Source organism: Oncorhynchus gorbuscha, linkage group LG17 (assembly GCF_021184085.1).
Source record: "Oncorhynchus gorbuscha isolate QuinsamMale2020 ecotype Even-year linkage group LG17, OgorEven_v1.0, whole genome shotgun sequence".
NCBI lineage: Eukaryota > Metazoa > Chordata > Actinopteri > Salmoniformes > Salmonidae > Oncorhynchus > Oncorhynchus gorbuscha.
In genome coordinates, this window is record NC_060189.1 from 19,138,178 (window position 1) to 19,164,018 (window position 25,841).

At 41.9% G+C, this 25,841-nt stretch overlaps 2 protein-coding genes across 5 annotated transcripts in view; both read right to left on the bottom strand.

The window, feature by feature from the left end:
• LOC124001304 (SR-related and CTD-associated factor 8-like) overlaps positions 1 to 11,212 on the bottom strand; it is a 43,400-nt gene extending 32,188 nt beyond the window's left edge. The window contains exons 1-3 of one of the 3 annotated variants that reach the window (XM_046307987.1): positions 11,077 to 11,133; positions 6,665 to 6,748; positions 4,708 to 4,796 (exon numbers count right to left, since the gene is read on the bottom strand). Coding sequence is in view for 1 of the 3 variants with exons in the window: in XM_046307985.1 (XP_046163941.1) it covers positions 6,665 to 6,748; positions 11,077 to 11,106 (114 nt within the window). In the remaining 2 variants the exon portion in view is untranslated. Of the gene's footprint in view, positions 1 to 4,707; positions 4,800 to 6,664; positions 6,749 to 11,076 lie in introns of all 3 variants that reach the window. The other 2 variants (XM_046307986.1, XM_046307985.1) reach the window with 2 other exon arrangements.
• A 184-nt stretch (positions 11,213 to 11,396) lies between these two features.
• The window catches only part of LOC124001508 (connector enhancer of kinase suppressor of ras 3-like), a 67,988-nt gene continuing 53,543 nt past the window's right edge, over positions 11,397 to 25,841 (bottom strand). For both annotated transcript variants that reach the window (XM_046308335.1, XM_046308336.1), the window contains 10 exons: positions 23,017 to 23,070; positions 21,638 to 21,677; positions 20,985 to 21,154; positions 20,468 to 20,541; positions 20,229 to 20,300; positions 20,072 to 20,133; positions 19,779 to 19,903; positions 18,921 to 19,272; positions 12,795 to 12,985; positions 11,397 to 12,560 (listed from right to left, as the gene is read on the bottom strand). In XM_046308335.1, coding sequence (XP_046164291.1) covers positions 12,354 to 12,560; positions 12,795 to 12,985; positions 18,921 to 19,272; positions 19,779 to 19,903; positions 20,072 to 20,133; positions 20,229 to 20,300; positions 20,468 to 20,541; positions 20,985 to 21,154; positions 21,638 to 21,677; positions 23,017 to 23,070 — 1,347 coding nt within the window. In that variant the 3' untranslated portion in view covers positions 11,397 to 12,353. The remainder of the gene's footprint in view (positions 12,561 to 12,794; positions 12,986 to 18,920; positions 19,273 to 19,778; positions 19,904 to 20,071; positions 20,134 to 20,228; positions 20,301 to 20,467; positions 20,542 to 20,984; positions 21,155 to 21,637; positions 21,678 to 23,016; positions 23,071 to 25,841) is intronic.

Sequence of the window (25,841 nt, forward strand, 5' to 3'; positions counted from 1 at the left end):
TGACGACAGGCTTATTGTAATGGCTGGAAGGGAATAATTAAAACAGAGCAAAACGTGGTTTCCATATGTTTGATATACCATTCCAGCCATTACAATGAGCACAGCCTTCTATAGCTGCCCCCACCAGCCTCCTCTGGTTGAAAGGCTGAAATGTCTGCACAATGCTAGCAAAAAGGTATCTTTTGTTAGTGCAGTGTGCAGGAATTAGGGCTGTGAATTGCCAGGGACCTCATGATACTATATTAAAATGATATGACTGTGGCAATACAATAAGTATTGTGATTCTCACAATTCTATATGTATTGCGATTCGATACTGGGATTTTATTGCGATTCAACGTTCCAAACATATTGCTCACTATATGTAAGCTGTCCCATGCAAAAACAAAAATAATAGCTGAAACAAAAACGCTGAAAACAAATTGGCTCCCTATTTAAAAAGAAGATGACAACAAGCTATGAAGAAAAAATACAGGAGTTTTGGTGCAGGTACAGCCAACTAGTGCAATTTTTTAAATTGCAATATTGTCAAAACAATAAGATACATAATCAAAAATAATATTCCAATATGTAACTAGGGCTGGCACAATTTCCTTATAACTGACAATTATGGATGAAGATTTTATTTTTGCGAACAGCTGACTGAAGACTGGATGGCTGGTTGAGTTGAAACTAGCAAACGAGTCTTCGATGCACTAACATTTATTGCATAAACACATTCATTTTCTATTCTGAACTCAAATCTGCTGCCTCTCTGAACTGGATCTGTCTGAGCAAACTGTGTGTCTGTGTAAATTATGAATATGTCTATGGTGTATGCAGGCACCTGAACTGAGCCATAAGGGAAACTGGGCATCTATAACTATCAGTAAGGGGTTGGCAATGTTTGCCCCATCACTAGAAGGAATCTCCTGACAACAGACTACAATTTAGTTGTTAGAGCTTTGGGCCAGAAACCAAAAGGTTGCTCAATCGAATCCCCAAGATGACAAGGTAAAAATGTTTCATTCTGCCCCTGAGCAAGGCAGTTAACCCACTGTTCCCCGGGCGCTGAAGACGTGAATGTCAATTATGGCAGCCCCCCCGCACCTCTGTGATTCAGAGGGGTTTGTTTGAATGTGGAAGACACGTTTCAGTTGAATGCATTCAGTTGTACAACTGACTAGGTGTCCCCCTTTCCCTTTTCTTGAACACCAGTGGTGTAGTGACATTCTTTTTTAGGTATGGGATCTCCTCAAAAAAAAGTATAATTTCTCAAAGTTTATACAGACAGTCTGTTGAATATAATTATATATATTATATATAACATGCATTAAATTCATCCTCCAATTGCAACGTCTGCCTATGGCAATACATATTGTCTCAAGAAAATGTACTTTTCTATACCCCCAAACATCAAGTTAGGCATACATTATTTCAAAATAGGCCATTATCACTGTCAATCAAAAATGACAATTTACAATCATTTGATCTCAGGCGGTTTCATGGGAACATGTAGATGTTCTTGAATTACTGCTTCGTGAGCGAATTACAGCTGATGGTGTTTGTTTTAATCAAAGCATATATCCTGCCCAGTGGCGGACTCTGCTGAGTTTTGGCCGAATGAGAAAAGAAATGAGACTACTCAGCTTCAGCTCCTAAAATCTCACTAGAAATTAACGTTAGGCCTACTATGCTATTCTGTTCGGTTCTGTTATGTAAAATACTCAAATTCATCATCATGTGATCTTGAGGGACATTGATTCAGTTTCAGAAATAATTTTTCCTAAATATTTTACCAGCTCGGTGTATTCTCAATTTGAAAAAAGTGCGGGAAAGCCGCTCCCTCGCACTTCGGCAGCACTACATCCCCAATGAACATCAAGCCATGCCAGCCTGACTATTTCAAAACTACAAACAACATAATGTATTCAGAAAGTATTCAGACCCCTTGAGTTTTTCCACATTTTGTTACGTTACAGCCTTATTTAAAAATGGCCGTATCCCCTTATCAATCTACACACAATTCCCCGGGATGATGGCCTTATGGCTTTTTCTTTGCAACTGCGTTGAAGGCCAGCATCCCGGAGTCGCTTATTCACTGTTGACGTTGAGACTGGTGTTTTGCGGGTACTTTTTAATGACGCTGCCAGTTGAGGACTTGAGGCGTCTGTTTCTCAAACTAGACACTCTAATGTACTTGTCCTCTTGCTCAGTTGTGCACCGGGGCCTCCCACTCCTCTTTCTATTCTGGTTAGAGCCAATTTGCGCTGTTCTGTGAATGGAGTGGTACACAGCGTTGTACGAGATCTTCAGTTTCTTGGACATTTCTCGCATGGAATAGCCTTCATTTCTCAGAACAAGAATAGACTGACAAGTTTCAGAAGCTCTTTGTTTCTGGCCATTTTAAGCCTGTAATCGAACCCACAAATGCTGATGCTCCAGATACTCAACTAGTCTAAAGAAGGCCAGTTGTATTGCTTCTTTAACAAATAATAACATTCAGCTGTGCTAACATAATTGCAAAAGAGTTCTAATGATAAATTAGCCTTTTAAAATGATAAACTTGGATTAGCTAACACAATGTGCCATTGGTACACAGGAGTGATGGTTGCTGATAATGGGCCTCTGTACGCCTATATAGATATTCAATTTTAAAACATCTGCCTTTTCCAGCTACAATAGTCCTTTACAACATTAACAATGACTACACTATATGTCTGATCAATTTGATGTTATTTTAATGGACAAAAAAAATGCCTTTCTTTCAAAAACAAGGACATTTCTAAGTGACCCCAAACTTTTGAACGGTAGTGTACGTATTCAGACTCTTTAATCAGTACTTTGTTGAAGCACCTTTGGAAACGATTACAGCCTCAAGTATTCTTGGGTATGCCACTACAAGCGTGGCACACCTGTATTTGGGGAGTTTCTCCCATTCTTCTCTGAAGGTCCTCTCAAGCTTTGTCAGGTTGGATGGGGAGCCTCGGCGCAGCTATTATCAGGTCTCTAGAGATGTTTGATTGGGTTTAAGTCCGGGCTCTGACTGGGCCTCAAGGACATTCAGAGATTTGTCCCAAAGCCACTCCTCCTCTTGGCTGTGTCTTGTTGGAAGGCAAACCTTCACCCCAGTCTGAGGTCCTGGGCGCTCCAGAGCAGGTTTTTATCAAGAATCCATGTACATTGCTCTGTTCATCTTTCCCTTGATCCCGACTAGTCTCCCAGTCCATGCCGCTGAAAAACATCCCCACAGAATGATTCTGCCACCACTACGCTTCACCGTAGGAATGGGGCTAGGTTTCCTACAGACGTGGAGCTTGGCATTCAGGCCAAAGAGTTGAATCTTGGTTACATCAGACCAGAGAATCTTGTTTCTCATGGTCTGAGAGTCTTTAGGTGCCTTTTAGTAAACTCCAAGTGGGCTGTCATGTGCCTTTAACTGAGGAGTGGCTTCCGCCTGGCCACTCTTCCATAAAGAACTGATTGGCGGAGTGCTGCAGAGATGGTTGTCCTTCTGGAAGATTCTCCCATCGCCACCGAGGAACTCTGGAGCTCTGTCAGAGTGACCACCGGGATCTTGGTCACCTCCCTTCTCCCCCGATTTCTCAGTTTGGCCGGGCGGCCAGCTCTAGGAAGAGTCTTGGTGGTTCCAAACTCCTTCCATTTAAGAATTACGGAGACCTCTATGTTCTTGGAGACCTTCAATGCTGCAGACATTTTTTGGAACCCTTCCCCAGATCTGTGCCTCGACACAATCGTGTCTCAGAGCTCTATACACAATTCCTTCGACCTGATGGCTTGGTTTTTGCTCTGACATGCACTGTCAACTGTGGGACCTTATATAGACAGGTGTGTGTCTTTCCAAATCATCTCCAATCAATTTAATTTACAACAGATGTTTCTACAACTTGACTTGAGTCCATCTCAAGGAAGATCAATGGAAACAGGATGCACCTGAGCTCAATTTCGAGTCTAATAGCAAAGGGTCTGAATACCTATGTAAATAAGGTATTAGAAAAATATATATATTATACATTTACAAACATTTCTAAAAAACTGTTTTCGCTTTGCCATTACAGGGTATTGTGTTTAGATTGATGAGGAACATGTTTTTTTTAATCCATTTCAGCATAAGGCTGTAACGTAGCAAAATGTGGAAAAGTCAAGTGGTCTGAATACTTTCCGAAGGCACTGTACCATTACTCATGGAGAACTAACAACATGTTTCATCTGTCAGTGATAAAACATCCCATTCATCTGCAGTATTGTTCTGATGCCAACGGTGACCACCACCACTGTGCAATGCATGGCTTCAAACAGCTACTTTGCATTAGTAACAGGATTTTAAATAAGATACCATTCTTAGACCACCTTGGTCTAACAGACTCTAAAGAAGTGGGGAAACAGTAGCTGGGCAGTTTAACTCAGACACCCGCATAACATTATTTAGCCTACACTACAGACAGAACACTGATGGACAACTTTTCAAGTTCAAACAACTTAAAAAGAGCCCGAAACAGCTCGGTCTATTCAACTCTGTTCTACCTCAGTCAGAACTGAACCACGTATGAAAGCCAGAGAAAAGAGAAAGTGTTGCTGGGGTAGAGAGCAGGGACTCGAGGAGCCAAGAGCGCCCCAGCCATCCCAAGCTCTCTCTATGAGGGAGACATTTGTGTCTCCTTGGTTTGGCTTCTTCCATGTTCCTTGTTTGAAACAGCCCATCTCCTACCTAAGCTGGTTAGGGGTTCCCTTATCTCTGTTACTCTCTCCACCCCATCCTCCTGCTTCACTTTCAGTGCTTTGGGGGAGCTGCGAGAGCTGCTGAGGGAAGGGGAAACAGGAGTTATTCACAGGCAACACAGGCACAGCAACACCAAGATCACACTAATTCGTACAGATTCAAAAAACAAAACAAAAATAAACATTGGTTGACCATCCCCAAAAGTGGTTAGCAATGCACTTCATCGTGGTACAGCTTATTTTGTTATCCGTTGTCAAAAGGTAAAGGAGCTGTTCATAGAAACTGAGAGAAATCTGCGAGAGGTATAGCAAAAGACATTGGAAAGATGGAGAAGGCAACGAGCGATAAGATTATTTTAGCGATAAGATGTCTTTGTAAGATGGGTCTATGACTTGAAAGTCAAGGATTCTTTCTGTTTAAGTGTAACTACCCAGGAAATTATTGATTAGGATGCATACAGATGACTGCTATGAAAGAGTTTGGTTCAAGGTTTCAGCCAGCAGTGAATTACTAGCACTGTGAAAGTATGGGAGCCCTTAGGAAGAGGACATCCTTCTTAGATTGTAGCCAATACAAAAAAGAAAGCATATTTTGTGCTGGGACTACATTTCCAAAGTTGATGCTATGTTCATCTCCCTTTTCTCCTCTGTCTCCTGAATGTTCATTGCCTGTGTTTGTTTTTGGTAGAAGTTTGAGTAATGCTCTGCAATAGATGATGCCCCCCAGAGTGAAAAGCTACTCCTACTGTCTAACATGCCATGCAAAACCCAGGAGAGCCTGTCAACTGGTTGTCTCTCTATTCAGAGAGCAACACACATCCTGTGGTGTCTGGGCTCACATCACAGACACTAACTAACTTCACAGATGAGTTATCAAAGTATGGCTGGGCAGGAGCTGGCAACACAATCTACCATCAAAGGTTATGAAGGTATATGAAATGTCCAATCAAAGAGAAGCAGCTTATCAGTATTAATCTGCATGTCAAGCTAAAAATCTGCTTACACTAGTGTTTCCACCCATTTCTAGTAATCAGCATTAGGCACTGTCTGTCATTCCAGTATGGAAAGAAAACAAGAGGACTTGAACAGATACCATAAAAGGTGAGATCTCATGAGAAATAAGGTTGTGATTTAGGCCTATTGAAGCACTCATAAGTTCACCCGTCCTGGTGTTTTATTCATGCTCTTGCTAACTCAGACAGCAGAAGTAAATTACTATCTAGCATAAGAAAATACAATCGCTTCTATTTGAGAACAATGTTTGCGCCGTGGCGAACACGAGTTGGAGTTTAAGTACTGCCAACAACACCTGACAGTATCACACTATTATAATTAGGTTTACAGATAGTGCTCTCAGTTGGAGGAAAATGCATGGATTCACAGGAAAAGTGTAACAACCTCTCCATTACCAACCAAACATTTAGCTTATCTACGTAGCTACTGGTAAGTAGCTACCACCTCAAACGGAATGATCAACATTGTGGCACATTCTTCAGTGGCACCTTCAACTGTATTTCATCAGGCCTAATTATAAGCATGTTATACCAGCGTTAGTGACAGCACAGTTTATGACGCATTTTGAAATTAGTGTTATCAAATACAAATGACACACAATTGGCCAGTCTGACAAAAAGGCGCTGCATTAATTTTTTTAAATGAATGGCTGAGTGTTATATACATATCTTTTGGTTAGAGTGAATAGGACAACTGGTAAACTCCCAAACACACCGGCTGACATTTGTATTACTTCCAAAGATTGGGTTTTATCAGTTTATGCAAATTAACCAAAGAGTGCATTGCATGAACATGTCAGAATGACTAGGAGCTTAGTTAGTTTGGGTAAGACAAGGATTGATTGAAACCCAATCATTGTATAGCTGGGAAAGAGGCTCCCTGTCCGCGATCACCCCAACTCTGTCTCTTTTCATTCATTTCTACATACTTACTTTTATAGCTTTTATTGCAGACTTGGTAATATTGGTCATCTTGGCCTTGGAGATCGGAGGCTTGTACTCATTCAGAGAGTAGAGCTGAAACACAAAAAGCGATGGAAACAAACCTTTTAAACATCTAATATAATATACAGTCATTAAATCAGACAAGAAACAATTATCAGGGCTAAGGCTTCAGAGAAATGGCAAATATTTAACTTGAAATGCATTTGAAGAGTTTGTACAGTAGGCTACATAGGCCAGGGAAGGAGTGTAGTCAAGTGTTTTAAGACACTTGGGGCTTCCTTTATTATGAACACAAAGATCAATCAAGAAATAGTCACCTGTCTACTATTTACTTGTTTTTTTCAGTAACTGAAAACGTAGTTTGTGTGTTGATACTATTGGGGATGATGCTGATCTTTTAATTTTCTGTATGTTGTCGATGGTATCTGATTTAATGGTTCATGTTATGTAATTCTACACAGGCACACCATGTCATGTGGCCACATCCCCAGTTGTAAGGCTTGTTGCAACATCAGTCCTAATTTTGCATGTCCGTTATCCAGATCATGAGTATCTAGCTATTGAGTGCTAGCAAGCTAGTAAGCTACACCACAATTCAACACCAGTTGAATTGTGCACTGTAGGACTAGTTTAGACATGCATTATTTCTATAGAGTTCTCAACCAGATAGCTGTGTGTGAACTAGATGGTAATTGTACATGAAGTACAATTAGTGGGACTTCCTTTACTATTTTAAAATTATTGTTGTGGTAGAATTTTAAAAATGTTAAATGTACTATTTAAAGCAAAGCCGCATTAAAGTATTTATGGTTTTGAAAAATGTCATAGTAGTGGTAGTGTTGGTGACTGGGTATATTTGAAAAAGTAGGTGGATGAAAAGTTAGGATAGCCTGAACATATTAAAGTTGGTTTGCTGTACCAAGCTTGAACGGTTGGAGGTTACTGTTGGTGGATTATGTTATGCAAATTTATGCACATTTATATAGGACAGTCTGGAAAACATGTTTAGTTGGGATAGTCTGAACATGTGAAAGTTGGTTTGGTGTCCCTAGCTTGAACAGTTCAAGATTGACTGTTGGTGAGTTGTTTTATGAATTGCTACCTCTGTATTCCTGTGGTTCTCATTCAAACTCATGTTAATTTATGCACACTTTAAGCTTATAGTTAAATTATATACAGCATCAAAAATATTTTGACAAGCAATCTGAGTAGAGAGCGTTAGTCTGGAGTTAATAGCTTAAGCACTGAAACAGTGATTAGATTAGTTTACAATTCTAGTCTATGGCCCTCTTTTTGCCATAGCAAGGGCTGCTTAATGACGCAATATGAGAGAGGTGTTAGTTGACGTTAGCTATGTGCTTTTCGTCACTCTAAACTCTGACAAACAGTTGTAACCCTCTACCCTAAGTTTGTGAGAGTATCCTTTGCAACAGCTCCGCCTGAGTTGCTCAATTGATGAGACATAAGAAAGCTTATTTTTTTGGCACTCTAAACTCCTACAAACACCTGGAACTTTTTATTGGTAGAAGATATTTTTGTTCAAACGCCAGTTTTGAATAGCATTGAAGTAAAGGAGTTTGTCTGACTTGTTAGAGTGGTCAAAACAGTAGTGTTCAAAAATACAGTGCATTCAGAAAGAATTCAGACCCCTTGAATTCTTCCACATTTTGTTACATTACAGCCTTAATATAAAATGTATTAAATTATTTGTTTCCCCTCAATCTACACTGAATACCCTAGAATGACAAAGCAAAAATTTATTTATTTATTTATTTATTTATTTTTTCAAAATTGTAGCAATTAATAAATTTTTTATATTTTTATACATTGGGCTCCCGAGTGGCGCAGCGGTCTAGGGCACCGCATCTTAGTGCAAAAGGCTTCCACTGCAGTCCCTAGTTCGAATTCAGGCTGCATCACATCTGGCCGTGATTGGGAGTCCTATAGGGCGGCGCACAATTGGCCCAACATCATCCGGGTTTGGCCATCATTGTAAATAAGGATTGGTTCCTAACTGACTTGCCTATTTAAATAAAGGTTCAATAAAAATAAATGTAAACATAATTATTCAGACCCTTAGCTATGCCACTTGAAATTGAGCCCAGGTGCATCCTGTTTCCATTGATCATCCTTGAGGTGTTTCTACAACTTGATTGGAGTCCACCTGTGGTAATTTCAATTGATTGGACATGATTTGGAAAGGAGTTGGAGTTCACCAAAAGACCTAAAAGACTCTGACCATGAGAAACAAGATTCTCTAGTCTGATGATTCAACTCTTTGGCCTGAATGCCAAGCGTCACATCTGGAGGAAACCTGGCACCATCCGTACAGTGAAGCATGGTGGTGGCAGCATCATGCTGTGGGGTGTTTTTTTATGCGACTGGGAGACTAGTCAGGATCGAGGAGAAATGAATGGAGCAAAGTACAGAGGTCCTTGATGAAAATCTGCTCCGCAGCGCTCAGGACCTGACTGGGGCGAATATTCACATTCCAACAAGACAAAGCACGAGTGGCTTCAGGACAAGTCTCGGAATGTCCTTGACTGGCCCAGCCATAGCCTGGACGTGAACCCGATCATACATCTCTGGGGAGACCTGAAATAGCTGTGCAGCGACGCTCCCCCATCCAACCTTGGGAGGATATTTGATTTTTTATTGTATTTAACCTTTAACTAGGCAAGTCAGTTAAGAACAAATTCTTATTTACAATGATGGCCTACCAAAAGGCAAAAGACCTCCTGCGGGGACAGAGGCTGGAAATTAAAAGAAATATCCCCAAATACCAAACATGTAGTGTCATACACAAGAAGACTCAAGGACTTAATCACTGCCAAAGGTGCTTCAACAAAGTACTGACGAAAGGGTCTGAATACTTATGTAAATGTATTTTTTAAATACATTTGTAAAAATGTATAAAAACCTGTTTTTGTTCTGTCATTGTGGGGTATTGTGTGTAGATGAATGAGGGGAAAACTATTTAATCCATTTTAGAGTAAGGCTGTAACGCAACAAAATGTGGAAAAGGTCTGAATTGGTTATTGGTCCATCTGGGATTCTTGGGAGGTCCATACCGTATTGGATATGACATTTAAAATGGTTAGGGTTACGGTGGAGGTTTGGGTAGGGATGTCCCATGGATCCCGGAAGGGACTAACTACACGTGTTTGCTTTGTCACCATGGAGCATTGTGTGTAGATTGATAAATAAAAACATTTTTGAATAAGGCTGTTAAGTAACAAAATGTGAAAAAGGTCGTGGGGTCTGAACACTTTCCTAATGTACTGTAGTTAGAGAAAATGTTGATGCTTTTTTTTGTCTAAATCGTTCGCGAAGTGATCAAAGCTGAGGGGTCAAAAGTTGCATTGTTTACAGTGAGTGTTGGAAGTGATTATGTAACAATGGGGAGCTTTAACATGTTGAAAAAAGGCCTATTAAAGTTAATATGGACAAAGACAGTGTTTAAAATGTATAAATATCAAAAAGTTGTATACAAGCACACTATTCCAGACCAGTCTTCACATTTTAAAGTTTGAATTTTGTTTCCAGTTTAAATAGTTTAAAACGAGTCGCGTGCAGAAGAATAAGAATGAGGAAAATGTAAAGTTGGGACTTGAGAAACCAAAAGTCCCATCAAATTACATTCCAGTCAGACGAATTGTGACTCGACCACTTGGCTGCACGAATTGTGTGCGCAAACTGGCAAGGCGCTGGCGCACGCGCGATGTCCAGGCAAAATACATTTGGATTAAAATAGATTTGCTAACTTTCTACATATAGTGTAGGTACCTAAGTCGTACAAAGTCAATTATTGGTTTACTGCATAATTTACTAGCTAACTGCACACGGCCACCACGCTAAAACATAACATTAGCTACCTGGCTAACGTTAGCCATTTTACCCGGCCTTGCTAGGCACAGCTTGGCTAACATTGTTAGTTAGCTGTCACATTCAACTGTGAAGGTTTGCTGGCGAGCTAAGAAATTAACTAGTTAACTAAATAAGATTGGGCGGTGTACACGGGTTGTAAGCAAGTTATTTTTACGCTTTTTGAGTTAGCTTCGCTGAGTGAGTTCGCTATTACGTCAGCTAACAAACATTAGCTAAACATTCTTAGCGCACTCTGTCAGATTACAATGTGGCTAACAGTACAGTAGTTGGTACAGTACCTACCTACCGTTAGCATAATTTAGCGTAGTTATTTCTGACCAAATGACGAGATAGCTTCGCTTACACGTACAAATACTAAATGGGTGGTAAATATTCATAGGCGAAGCAAACAGTGTCTACTGAAAGGATGAGGCCTTGTATCTAGTTGCCCTTCTCCCCATTTTCTACTTGACGCCAATCATACAATTCGCTAACAGTCACTTCCATTGAAATGGGGGAGAAATCATACAAACCTCGTCGTTGAATGCTTTGACTGCCTCCATGGTGTTGTATTTTGGGTTCGCTGTAAAATGTTTATATTGTTCTCAACAACCGGCTTGATGCATACATGCTCTGGCTTGGTGAGATGGAGGAAATTGCCAATATGGCGCACAACCACAACGAAATCCAATACGAACAGTACACAGAAACCAGCGAACCCTAGTGTCACACATTGGCATTGCAGGTCCAGTAGACAAATGAAAGTAATTGGCGACGACTCGTGGCCAAAAAATACTATAACACCTCGATAGTTTATTCAAAAAAGCATACTCTGTCAGAGGAATAAAATACAAAGACACAAATATATTTATAACGCAGAGCATTTAAACGCTTTAATACTCTTACAGGCAATTAATGACAATTTGCCAATGAAAATATAGAATTGTACACACCTTACACTTATGTACAATTATTTTATTCAAAATATTTACCACAGCTAAATCATCGCAATTACAATTCGTGATGAATTGTTGCTGGCACAAAATGTTATGATTGCATAACAACATCTCCATGGATCTGAATGTAACATCTATCACATACAGCAATGTTGAATGAAAATGTATCTAAGCAAACCCACAAAAGTATCATGATCCTAAAGTAAACAAGATAAGTCTAAGTCACAGTACTAGTAAAGGCAGTACTAGTGCATGTCTGTGGCACTGTTAGAAAATAAAACTTTGTCCTATGGGCTACTGACCATGTTGCAAAATAAACACTTGGAAATACATTTTCTGAGAGATGGTTTACATGTACCCAATGTTCCATCACTCACTACTTAAAATACCACAAAAACAAGCAAACACACAAATACTGTACACATTAAAACAGAATTGGGAAAAAAAACGGAAAATTGTTAGATCTCTAAACATAAAAAGATAAATTACAACATTAACAATATAAAACCATATAATTTAATCCAATCAACCAAATGTTTGCATCAACTCCATTTTAGAACTTTAAAATTATATATACACTATTCTTATCATGAGTCCACTTAGTGGCAAGACAACATGAGCTGCTTCCTATTGTATATAGTTTGATAAAAACGCAGCCTAAGTACAACTATTAGTGCTACTGGGTTATGGGTACACAATGACAGTGAGTCTTATAAAACGCTCTGAGTAAAAGTTGCCCTTGGGCACAGGTCCACAATCAGCTCATCCATCCCAAATCCTATTCATAAGCATTAGTGGGAGAAACTCAAAACTGACATTAGATCAGAGTTTAGGGGCAACTTCATCCTACTCCCTTATAAACTGGTCTCCACAAAGGAGACAGCGATGGCATTGGCTGTTGCTGCGGAGGGCTCTACCTGTGCTGCCACCTGGTGTACATGCTTGAGACAGATCTCCTGGAGCAAAGGTGTGTTGGCGTCTTTCCATTCCCTGAATCTGGGCGAGGTGAGGTCAGGGTCTGACAGCACCTGCTCGATGGTCAACAGGTCTGCCTCCTTGGCCTGAGTCAAAGGGGAAGAGAGAAAGAGAGAGAGAGTGTGAGAGAGAGAGAGAGAGTGAGTGAGTGAGAGAGAGTAACTATGCTCAAGAGTCTCAATACTATTCAAAATGATGCATAAATAGCACATACAATTTCTGCAGAAAACAAGGACAACAATTTGATACTGCCACCTATGTGGTGATAATCTGATAAAAACAAAAGCATACAATAATTCTAGTCAAGTTGGCGGATATACCTTTAGCGTGCTGTTGAGGGTCCTGATGAGGTGCAGTTTCTCGTTAACGTCCTGGTTTTTGCATCGCTTTATAAAGGAGGCTCTGAAGTCCCTCTTGGTGGATGGTTTGCGGTCTCCTATGGGAGAGAGGCTGGCCTGCTTGAGGTGGATGTACAATCTCTCCATCTCATCAGACGAGGCTTCGTGGTTCACTGCAAGAATAAAATGGACCTTTACAACTTTACATTTTAGCAGAAAAATATTGGTATTTTACTACTTTTCAAAAATCCCTAAAGATAAAGTAGGATGAGGTTTGGGGTCAATTTCCTTACTCAAAAATGGTACAGAATGTTAAGTGATTTAAAGCTCATTGACAGTATTGAAATAGTTGACTATAACTGCTTCGGTTAATCTTTTTTTCCAACTGGTTAATTGACAGTCATTAGAAAATGCACTGTATTCTTAGTGCAGGAGGCTGCTGAGGGGAGAACGGCTCATAATAATGGCCGGAACAGAGCAAATGGAATGGCATCAAACACCTAGAAACCATGTGTTTGATACCATTCCACTTATTTCCGCTCCAGTTATGACTACGAGCCCATTCTCCCCATTTAAGGTGCCCCCAACCTTATGTGATTATCCAAAACTGCGAAAACAGGACGTTAAACAGCAACTTTTCATGGCTGTAAGAAAACAGGAAAACAGGAAACCACTCACCCAGAGGCAGCGCTCCTAGTGGCCGGGGACTTCAATGCAGGGAAACTTAAGTTAAATAAATTTCTATCAACATGTTAAATGTGCAACCAGAGGGAAAAATAATTCTAGATCACCTGTCCTCCACACACAGAGACGCGTACAAAACTCTCTCTCGCCCTTCATTTGGTAAATCAGACCACAACTCTATCCTCCAGATTCCTGCTTACAAGCTAAAATTAAAGCAGGAAGCACCAGTGACTCAGTCTATAAAAAATTGGTCAGATGAAGCAGATGCTAAACTACAGGACTGTTTTGCTAGCACAGACTGGAACATGTTCTGGGTTTCTTCCGATGGCATTGAGTACACCATATCAGTCACTGGCTTTATCAATAAGTGCATCGAGGACGTCGTCCCCACATTGACTGTACGTACATACCCCAACCAGAAGCCATGGATTACAGACAACATTCGGACTGAGCTAAAGGGTAGAGCTGCCGCTTTCAAGGTGCGGGACTCTAACCCGGAAGTTTACAAGAAATCCTGCTATGCCCTGCGATGAACAATCACAGGCAAAGCGTCAATACAGAACTAAGATTGAATCATACTACAACGGCTCAGGCGCTTGTCTTATGTGGCAGGGCTTGCAAACTATTACAGACTACAAAGGTAAGCATAGTGACACGAGCCTACCAGACGAGCTATATCACTTCTATACTCGCTTCGAGGCAAGCAACACTGACGCATGAATGAGAGAATCAGCTGTTCCGGACGACTGTGTGATCATGCTCTCCGTAGCCGATGTGAGTAAGACCTTAAAAACAGGTCAACGTACACAAGGCTGTGGGGCCAGACGGATCATCAGGACGTGTGCTGACCAACTTGCAGGTGTCTCCACTGACATTTTCAACATGTCCCTGATTGAGTCTGTAATACCAACATGTTTCAAGCAGATGACCATAGTCCATGTGCCCAAGAACACAAAGGCAACCTGCTTAAATGACTACAGATCCAGATGATGCAATCTCTATTGCACTCCACACTGCCCTTTCCCACCTGGACAAAAGCAACACTTATGTGAGAATGCTATTCATTGACTACAGCTCAGCGTTCAACACCATAGTAACCTCAAAGTTCATCACTAAGCTAAGGATCCTGGGACTAAACACCTCCCTCTGCCACTGGATCCTGGACTTCCTGACGGGCCGCCCCCAGGTGGTGAGGGTAGGTAGCAACTCATCTGCCACGCTGACCCGCAACACCGGAGCTCCACAGGGGTGCGTGTTCAGTCCCCTCCTGTACTCCCTGTTCACCCACTGCTGCATGGCCTGGCACGACTCCAACACCATCATTAAGTTTGCAGACAACACAACAGTGGTAGGCCTGATCACAGACAACGACGAGACAGCCTATAGGGAGGAGGTCAGAGACCTGGCCGTGTGGTGCCAGAATAACAACCTATCCAGCAACGTAACCAAGACTAAGGAGAGGATTGTGGACTACAGGAAAAGGAGGACCGAGCACGCCCCCATTCTCATCGACAGGCCTGTAGTGGAGCAGGTTGAGAGCTTCAAGTTCCTCGGTGTCCACATCAACAACAAACTAGAATTGTCCAAACACACCAAGACAGTCATGAAGAGGGCACGACAACGCCTATTCCCCCCCCAGGAAACTAAAAAGATTTGGCATGGGTCCTGAGATCCTCAAAAAGTTCTACAGCTGCAACATCTGCCTGGTACGGCAATTGCTCGGCCTCTGACCGCAAGGCACTACAGAGGGTAGTGCGTACGGCCCAGTACATCACTGGGGCTAAGCTGCCTGTCATCCAGGACCTCTACACCAGGCGGTGTCAGAGGAAGGCCCTAAAAATTGTCAAAGACCCCAGCTACCACATGGCAAGCTGTACCTGAGTGCCAAGTCTTGGACAAAAAGGCTTCTCAACCGTTTTTAACCAAAAACCATAAGACTCCTGAATAGGTAATCAAATGGCTAACCAGACTATTTGCATTGTGTGTCCCCCCCCCCCCCAAACCTTATTTTTACACTGCTGCTACTCTCGGTTTATCATATATGCATAGTCACTAACTATACATTCATGTGCATACTACCTCAATTGGACTGACCAACCAGTGCTCCCGCACATTGGCTAACCAGGCTATCTGTATTGTGTCCCACCACCCACCACCCAGCAACTCCTCTTTTACGCTACTGCTACTCTCTGTTCATCATATATGCATAGTCACTTTAACCATATCTACATGTAGCCACTACCTTAATCAGCCTGACTAATTGGAGTCTGTATGTAGCCTTGCTACTGTATATAACCTGCCTTTTTACTGTTGTTTTATTTCTTTACTTACCTATTGTTCACCTAACACCTTTTTTGCACTATAGGTTAGAGCCTGTAAGTAAGCATTACACTGTAAGATCTGTTGTATTCGGAGCACGTGACAAATAAACTTTGATTTGATTTTGAATGGAAGACTTGGATGTTTTGGAATTCAAATCTATTGAAGAAAAACTCCAAGGGGGCAGGATGTGCAGGCAGACATGCAGACTAACTCACATCTTCAGATATACACTGCTCAAAAAAATAAAGGGAACACCTAAACAACACAATGTAACTCCAAGTCAATCACACTTCTGTGAAATCAAACTGTCCACTTAGGAAGCAACACTGATTGACAATAAATGCATGAGACGGAGTCTACAACCCACACAAGTGGCTCAGGTAGTGCAGCTCATCCAGGATGGCACATCAATGCGAGCTGTGGCAAGAAGGTTTGCTGTGTGTCAGCGTAGTGTCCAGAGCATGGAGGCGCTACCAGGAGACAGGCCAGTACATCAGGAGACGTGGAGGTGGCAGTAGGAGGGCAACAACCCAGCAGCAGGACCGCTACCTCTGCCTTTGTGCAAGGAGGAGCAGGAGGAGCACTGCCAGAGCCCTGCAAAATGACCTCCAGCAGGCCACAAATGTGCATGTGTCTGCTCAAACGGTCAGAAACAGACTCCATGAGGGTGGTATGAGGGCCCGACTTCCACAGGTGGGGGTTGTGCTTAAAGCCCAACACCGTGCACGACGTTTGGCATTTGCCAGAGAACACCAAGATTGGCAAATTCGCCACGGGCGCCCTGTGCTCTTCACAGATGAAAGCAGGTTCACACTGAGCACATGTGAGAGTCTGGAGACGCCGTGGAGAACATTCTGCTGCCTGCAACATCCTCCAGCATGACCGGTTTGGTGGTGGGTCAGTCATGGTGTGGGGTGGCATTTCTTTGGGGGGCCGCACAGCCCTCCATGTGCTCACCAGAGGTAGCCTGACTGCCATTAGGTACCGAGATGAGATCCTCAGACCCCTTGTGAGACCATATGCTGGTGCGGTTGGCCCTGGGTTCCTCCTAATGCAAGACAATGCTAGACCTCATGTGGCTGGAGTGTGTCAGCAGTTCCTGCAAGAGGAAGGCATTGATGCTATGGACTGGCCCGCCCGTTCCCCAGACCTGAATCCAATTGAGCACATCATGTCTCGCTCCATCCACCAACGCCACGTTGCACCACAGACTGTCCAGGAGTTGGAGGATGCTTTAGTCCAGGTCTGGGAAGAGATCCCTCAGGAGACCATCCGCCACCTCATCAAGAGCATGCCCAGGCGTTGTAGGGAGGACATTCAGGCACATGGAGACCACACACACTACTGAGCCTCATTTTTACTTGTTTTAAGGACATTACATCAAAGTTGGATCAGCCTGTAGTGTGGTTTTCCACTTTAATTATGAGTGTGACTCCAAATCCAGGCCTCCATTGGTTGATACATTTGTTTTCCATTGATCATTTTTGTGTGATTTTGTTGTCAGCACATGTAAAGAAAAAAGTATTTAATAAGAATATTTCATTCATTCAAATCTAGGATGTGTTATTTTAGTGTTCCCTTTATTTTTTTGAGCAGTGTATATACAAAAAGGTATGTGGACACCCCTTCAAATTAGTGGATTTGGCTATTTCAGCCACACCTGTTGCTGACAGGTGTACAGAATCGAGCGCACAGCCATGCAATCTCCATAGACAAACACCGGTAGTAGAATGGCCTTACTGAAGAGCTCAGTGACTTTCAACGTGGCACCGTCATAGGATGCCACCTTTCCAACAAGTCAGTTTTTAAAATGCCTGACCTGCTAGAGCTGCCTCGGTCCACTGTAAGAGCTAATATTGTAAAGTGGAAATGTCTTGGAGCAACAACCTATTCAGCCGCAAAGTGTTAGGCCACACAAGCTCACAGAGCGGGACCACCGAGTACTGAAGCACATAAAAATAATCTGTCCTCGGTTGCAACACTCACTACCAAGTTCCAAACTGCCTCTGGAAGCAATGTCAGCAGAACAACTGTTTGTTGGGAGCTTCATGAAATGGGTTTCCATGGCCGAGCAGCTGCACACAAACCTCAGATCACCATGGGCAATGCAAAGTGTCGACGGGAATGGTGTAAATCTCACCGCCATTGGACTCTGGAGAAGTGAAAACGCGTTCTCTGGAGTGACATATCACATTTCACCAGATGGCAGTCTGACGGACGAATCTGTTTGGCAGGTGCCAGGAGAACGCTACCTGTCCGAATGCATAGTGCCAACAGTAAAGTTTGGTGGAGGAATAATGGACTGGGGTTGGTTTTCATGTTTCGGGCTAGGCGCCTTATTTCCAGTGAAGGGAAATTTTAATTGTACAGCATACAATTACATTCTAGACACATCTGTGCTTCCAATTTTGTGGCAACAGTTTGGGGAAGGCCCTTTCCTGTTTCAGCATGACAATGTCCCCGTGCACAAAATGAGGTCCATACAGAAATGCTTTGTCGAGATCCATGTGGAAACACTTGACTGGTCTGCACAGAGCCCTGACCTCAACTCCATCGAACACCTTTGGGATGAATTGGACTGCCGACTGCGAGCCAGGCCTAATTACCAAACATCATTGCCAGACCTCACTAATGCTCTTGTGGCTGAATGGAAGCAAGTCCCCGCAGCAATGTTCCAACATCTAATGGAAATCCTTCCCAGAAGAGTGGAGGCTGTTTTGGCAGCAAAGAGGGGACCCACTCCATAGTAACGCCCATGGTTTTGGAATGAGATGTTAGACATGTAGGTGTCCACATACTTTTGGTCACATAGTGTATTTTTACTGTCAGCTCTAATGTGCTCCCAAAGACCAAAGCTGTAACATTATACAACCAGAGGCAACATGAAGTGTGGTCTACTTGCACTTCTCTTATCCACAGGTCTGATAACATAAGAACAAAAGGCATCCAAAGGGCACAACTACTGCTCTCACTTTTCCTTAATATCATAGAAATTGTGAGATGGGTGGATTTTTCATTTCCTTCTCAATTAATTAACTAATATGCTCCCCTTATTTAAGTCAACAATTGTTTAGAAAAAAACAGCTAAAGAAGCCTCCTCACCATTTTCTGTCCTTATTTCTAGCACAGCCAACTCCTCTGTCTGCTCCCTGGAGTTAAAGTCTTCCCTGGCTGTGCTCCCTGGGGGGTCCTGGAAGGACGAAGCCTCCTGGTGGTGCTGTAGGGGCCCTTCGTTCCTCTGATGCTGTGGGGGCCAATTTGTGTGGACTTGCACAGAGCACACCACCGTTTCCCCGGCAACAGGAGAGGCCTGCGAGACCAGGTCCAGCCAGGACTGACGATGCTTGGCCAGAGAGGACACGGAACTCTGTGATGTTATCGTGCTGACAGGTGAGGAAAAGGATCCATTGGTCTCGCTGGGAGGGGAGAAGGAGTATGGGGGAAGGAGGCTACCCTGGGAGACATGAACATTAAGGGTGTTTCAGCAGGGTTAATAGATGTCCTTGAGTGATTATTTTTTACTTTTACTGTTGAAAAGCGATAACCCAAGTATAAATACAGTAAAGTACACCCACTAAAAGGGTAAAAAAAAATGTTAAGGAAAATCATGTTTTTAAGACAACTGCAAACTTTAAGGAGTAGGGCATTCAAGGAGTTGGTCTGATGGGAATCTGTGATGTCATCGGCCTCCCCCTTAAGTAATAGACAACAAAAGTAAAGCCCCACTTGTGATGTCATGACATATCTGGACCACCTATTGAGATGTGCCTTTTGTTAAGTAAATCAGGTGTTAAATGAGGTGAAACGACTGGAGTGCCACTTTAACGCTCAACACTTTGCAGAAAGAAATGCAACACAGTGTAACTAGGGCCCAAAGTTTTTCTTGGTCAGGTCACACAATTAGGAAAAACTCCTAGCCCTAATTACCAGGGCTTCCTCAACAACCCAGTGCCTACTGACCTGATGTCCACTGCCATGTGGACCACCCACATCCGCAGAGTCCTGGCTCATCTGCTCTGAGTATGGGGGAGGGGGAGCCTCTATTGTCTCAGCCTCCTCGTGATCACTCGCCTCGCTGTAGCACTCTGGACAGAGTCAAAATGCCATTAGACTACATACTCCCCAGTCTTCGGCTTGACAAACAATAATCAGCAGTGATACTGAGGCAATAGTAGTAAAGAACAGAGTGAGTCAGTTGGTGGAATTGACTGATAAATGATAAACCATTCTGACTGATCAACATGAAAACCTACCAGCAGTGTTGCCCTCTGCCAATTCATATTGGATTGAAGCGAGTCCAAGCTTATTCAACCATCTGCAAAAGACAAAAGAGAAACGGTCACATTTCTCACACTGCTTCTATGATGACACTCTGAACTTGACTTACATGACTCTCTTCATGTGACTTACATGTTCATCTCCTCGTAGGTATCAGCTGCAAAGTGAAACATCATGACTTGTGGGTGACATGCTTTGATGGCACTGCAAGAGAGAGGTGAACATTTACTTTCTCACTGTGTTCAATCACTCACACGCTGCTCAGACTGAAAAAGTGTCAGTAAATGTTCAATGATTTCTTGGAATAGACTCATTGACATTTTTACACCAACAGTAGCATGATTTTATAAAATAAGAAAAATGTTAATTACAATTTTTTCTTGCACTCCAATGCTCTGTCGATCATGAAGTCAGTCAGGTTAATGTATCCCTCTGCTTTCTCTGCCTAAAAATAAGACCGGATTGACAGATTCTTAGCATTAAAGCAATAAAAAAATTAAAAACACGATTCCATGCACCATCACCTAATTCATAACACCTTAAATTCTTGATATCGATTACTGCATTGTTGGGTTTGGAGCTTACAAGAAAGGCTTTTCACTGTACTTGTGCACGTGACATTAAAACTTGAAACACCCGTCACCTTTCCGCAATTTCTAGTTCCCTCAAATTTGTTTTGACACATGGTAAACACAGGCTTTATTAATTCCTCCATCACGCCAATAAGTCATGCAGATCACATCAGCCTCTGTAGAAGAAACTGACACACTGACATTTCCAGCTTCAGGAAACACCATGTCAAACTCCAACAGTGACGAGAGGCTGCAGGCAGCTGTGGCAATGACAGGATGACTCTGCGTAGCGGGCTAAGTGGTGAGCGTTACTCACCAGCGGATTCGTGTACCAGTACAGAGAAGTCTTCTTCAGCACAAACCAGTACTTCTTCCATTTGAAGCCCAGGAAGCCCTTTCCTTCCTTCTTCCTGTAGAGCCAGCCCTGGTGGTCAGATTCCCCCAGCTCTTTAACCGAGACCCTCCGCCTGCTCATTGCCACATTGCCTGAACATAGAAACACACACAGAGGAGATGGTTCCTGAATTCATGCACCGTGGTTGGATGCAACAATAAACCCTCCATTTCAATGTATTGCAATGCAGGCATTTTAATACGACACTTTGATTGGTCTCATAAATTATTTTTATGTACAACAAATTCAGAATTTCTTTTAACCACTTTCAGCCTACCTGTGTCACATGTAAGTTGTCAGACAGGAAGTAGTCAAAAAGGTCTTCCAAAGGATTATATCACACACAATGAAGCACAGACTGCTCAGCATACAGTAACTGCCCATGAACAGAAGGCTAATAATACTGGGCTCTCTTGCTGAGCTTGGTCTTAAGGCATTTGCAACACAACCCTCCACACACACACTCTAATCATCCTGTCACTTCACACACGCCCACATCAAGGGGCCAAATTACAATTGAGCTGCACAAACAGCAAGCAGCAGCATAACAGCAAGCAGCCTGGATAACAATTTACCTCCTGGAGTCTTCCTCCTGGACTTCTGTCTCAGGGAAACCTTGGAGAACAGAAGGTTGTAAGAGGTCAGATAGTCACTAGTTCAGGAGATAGGTGATTGAAGGTAGTGCTCAATCAGACAGTCCCTCACCCAACTACCTCAAATATAGTCTCTGGAACATCCTGTTTCACACCAACAGTGTGACATGTGTCTCTCTCGCTCTCAGTCTCTCTTGAAAATAATTATTTGTTGTACGTGCATTCTCTCTCTCAAACATACTGTTCTGTTTCTTTCATGTTTTCATTCTCGTTCTCTCTCTGATATTGTAAATGTGGTATTTACAAGAAATAAACATTTTTTTATATATACTGAATAAAAATATTAACTCAACATGCAACAATTTCAAAGATTTTACTGAGTTACAGTTCATAAGAGGAAATCAGTCAATTGAAATAAATTAATTAGCCCCTAATAATAATTCATTAGCCCCATAATCTATGGATTTCACATGACTGGGAATACAGATATGCATCTGTTGGTCACAGATATCTTTAAAAAAAAAATATATATATGGGCCTCTGGATCCTGTCACGGTATTTCTGTGCATTCAAATTGCCATCGATAAACTGCAATTGTGTTCGTAGCCCATAGATTATGCTTGTCCACCATGGGGCACTCTGTTCACAACGTTGACATCAGCAAACCGATCCCCCACATAGCGCCATACGTGGCCTGTGGTAGGGAGTCTGGTACTGCCAAATTCTCTAAAACCACGTTGGAGGCAGCTTACGGTAGAGAAATAAACAGCATGCCAATTGCTCCCTCAAAACTTGAGACATCTGTGGCAATGTGTTGTTTGACAAAACTGCACATGTGTAATCTGCAAAATTGTATTATTCGCCTACCTCCTCATGCCTTTTGCACACATTGTATATAGACTGCCCATTTTTTCTACTGTGTTATTGACTTGTTAATTGTTTACTCCATGTGTAACTCTGTTGTCTGTTCACACTGCTATGCTTTATCTTGGCCAGGTCGCAGTTGCAAATGAGAACTTGTTCTCAACAAGCCTACCTGGTTAAATAAAGGTGAAATAAATAAATAAAATAAAAAATGATCATGAGGTTTAATCAGCTTCTTGATATGCCACACCTGTCAGGTGGATGGATTATCTTGGCAAAGGAGAAATGTTCACTAACAGGGAAGTCAATTTGTGCACAATGAGAAAAATAAGCTTTTTGTGTGTATGAAAATGTTCTGCAATCTTTTAGTTCAGCTCTTGAAACATGGGATCAACACTTTACATGTTGCGTTGATATTTTGTTCAGTGTATAAAGTTAAATTATATTTAATGATGACATCATATGAGAAAGAATTATAGATCATCTCCAGTACTTACAGGGTTGTAGTCATCAGCTGCCATGGAGGGAGCCAGAGATATAGGGAAGGCAGCCTGCAGAGAGAGACCTTTTTAGTTTATTCACAGACCTTAAAATACTAAATGCACCGTCGTTGGATGCAACAAGAAACAAAACATTATTTACCCTCCATTTTAAATCAATAGACTGAGTACAATACTATAAATGTCAGAACGTCAACTTGCTCTCTCTGGATTCATCATAAATGGCTACCTACATCATGGATGAGTAGGTAGCCATTTAAAGCATGTACACTGTAAGTTGCATTTTGCCCCCATAGGTCAATTTTCACATGATTGTGTCAGCAGGTAGCCTAGTGGTTGCTGGTTCAAATCCCTGAGCAGACTAGGTGAAAAATCTGTCAATGTGCCCTTGAGCAAGGCACTTAACCCTAATTGCTCCAGTAAGTCACTTTGGATAAAAGTGTCTGCTAACGGACAAATAAAAGTGCAGTCAGTCCTTTTCATTACAGCAAAACATCTTCAAACCAAACATGGAAACCGACATTGTCACAGGCAGAATCACAGTTCTTTTCATTACAGAAAAACATCTTCAAACCAAACATGGAAACCGACATAGTCACAGGCAGAATCACAGTTCTTTTCATTACAGCAAAACATCTTCAAACCAAACATGGAAACCGACATTGTCACAGGCAGAATCACAGTCCTTTGCATTGACATTATTGACCAACTCCCTCAAGGGAACTGGGTTCCAAACAGAATAACTGAAGGTTGATGGTGGGACCCTAACAGACCCCATAGCCACACAAACCAAAAGGTACCTTGCCAGTGATAAAAGCATGTCAACTAAGGAAACAGTCATTCCAGATCCATAGTAAATACATCCAATTCAGTAAGATGTATGAATTGAAAACTATTTTTAAGTACTGGCAGCTCAAAAATCCCATTCCTATAATACCATACTACATTAATAATACAACATAAATTATATCAAGATGATACATTGTTTATAAATCAGTACCTGCTGCTTTCAAACCAGGTTAAGATATATACACTTCAGAGTCCTGCTTCAGTTAAACTACCTGCATCCTAAGGCTGGTCCTCACCAAATGACACATACCACAGAAAGGAAACCTACCCAGCATACACTTCTCCCTCAGTCTTGCTCAACACTCCTGCATTTCAGCCAGCAACATGTTTCCGGTTGGTGACCATGAGCTGAACTGAATGATAACTCACTGTTAACACAGCTGCAGCCTTATGCAAGGTCTATGAACTTCACTCTATGGATCCACTAACCACAGCTAAACAGATTAACTAACTGCACCAGTTATCAGTTAACAGAAACTATGTAACAACTAGCTCTAGAGAGCAGCATAACCACATCAGAGAGGTCAAGAGGGGCAACATGCTTCCACACTCAATCACTGCTGGTTAGTGCTATCTGGGGGATCCATGGGACTTCCCTACCCTAAAACCTAACCTAACTCTAACCATATTCAATTTCAATAGGGTAGGGACCTCCCAAGAATCCCGAATAGGACCAATAACGGCCATGGTTGGAACTGAATACAATATCACAAAACTACGGTGTACGCCTAATTAGTAGGATTTGTTATGTCCAAATGCCAAGCAAAACATTGACTCGACTAATCCTGGGTTCAGTGAACCTTTTTATGCCTAGCCATTTACTAAAATGTGTCTTTCTATGGTGTATTGACTAGTTAAATTGTTTAACCAAACCCCGTGTTTGTAAAGATCATATTGGCCTATAATAATGCAGTTTTAACTAACAGGGCAACGAAAAAACAATTGATGTTAAACATTAAATTGAGTCAAGTACTCAAATATATCACCCCAAAACATACCTGCAACCTAGATTTGAAAATGCGTATTTTAACGATAACGTTTCTGTTGAAGGAGAGTTTGCAACGTCGAAACTCCGCTAAAACGTTGTCGAAAATTAGGGTCGTTTTAAAGTATCAGTGATTCAGAATTCTTCCACTTGAGTGTGTGTGCGCCACCACCCAGTAACCACTAGATGTCCCTCTAGCCAGCGCATAAAATGTGTAAAGACCGCCTACACTTGTGTATAATACGCCAAACCTGTTGACTCGACTTTCATTGAATTGTCAAACTCTTGCTGTAGCCCATATATATCCACAGTCTGTGCAAACAATTACACTTGCCATAATAATGCGGATATTACAGTCTATCAAAGCCATCATTACTGAATGAATTTCATAAAATATACTATAACGGAGGTGCCTTAGGAAAAATGAAATCAATGTGTCAGATCATCAGAATATTGCGGGAGCTGTATTGTTAGACTTCCGTGCAGCCTTTGATAGTATTGACCATAATCGGTTATTGGAAAAACGTGTGTTTTGGCTTTACATCCTCTGATATATATTGGGTTGAGCGCTATCTACCCAATATAAGAAAGAGGGTATTATTTAATGGAAGCTTCTCTAAAGTAAATCATGTAAAGTGTGGTATTCCATAAGGCAGCTCTCTTGGCCCTCTACTGTTCTCGATTTTTTGTACTAATGATCTACCTCTAGCACTAAGCAAAGCCTGTGTCTATGTATGCTGATGATTCAACATTATACACGTTAGCAACCACAGCTATCATTGCAACCCTAAACAAAGAGTTGCAGTCAGTTTTGGAATGGTTGGTAAGTAATAAACTAGCACTGAACATTTGTAAAACTAAAAGCGTTGTATTTGGTACAAATCATTCCCCAAGTTCTAGGCCTCCGCTGAATTTGGTAATGACTGATGTGGCGGTGTCATTTTTATTGAAAAAATAATATACACGGTTTCTAAACACTTCTACAATA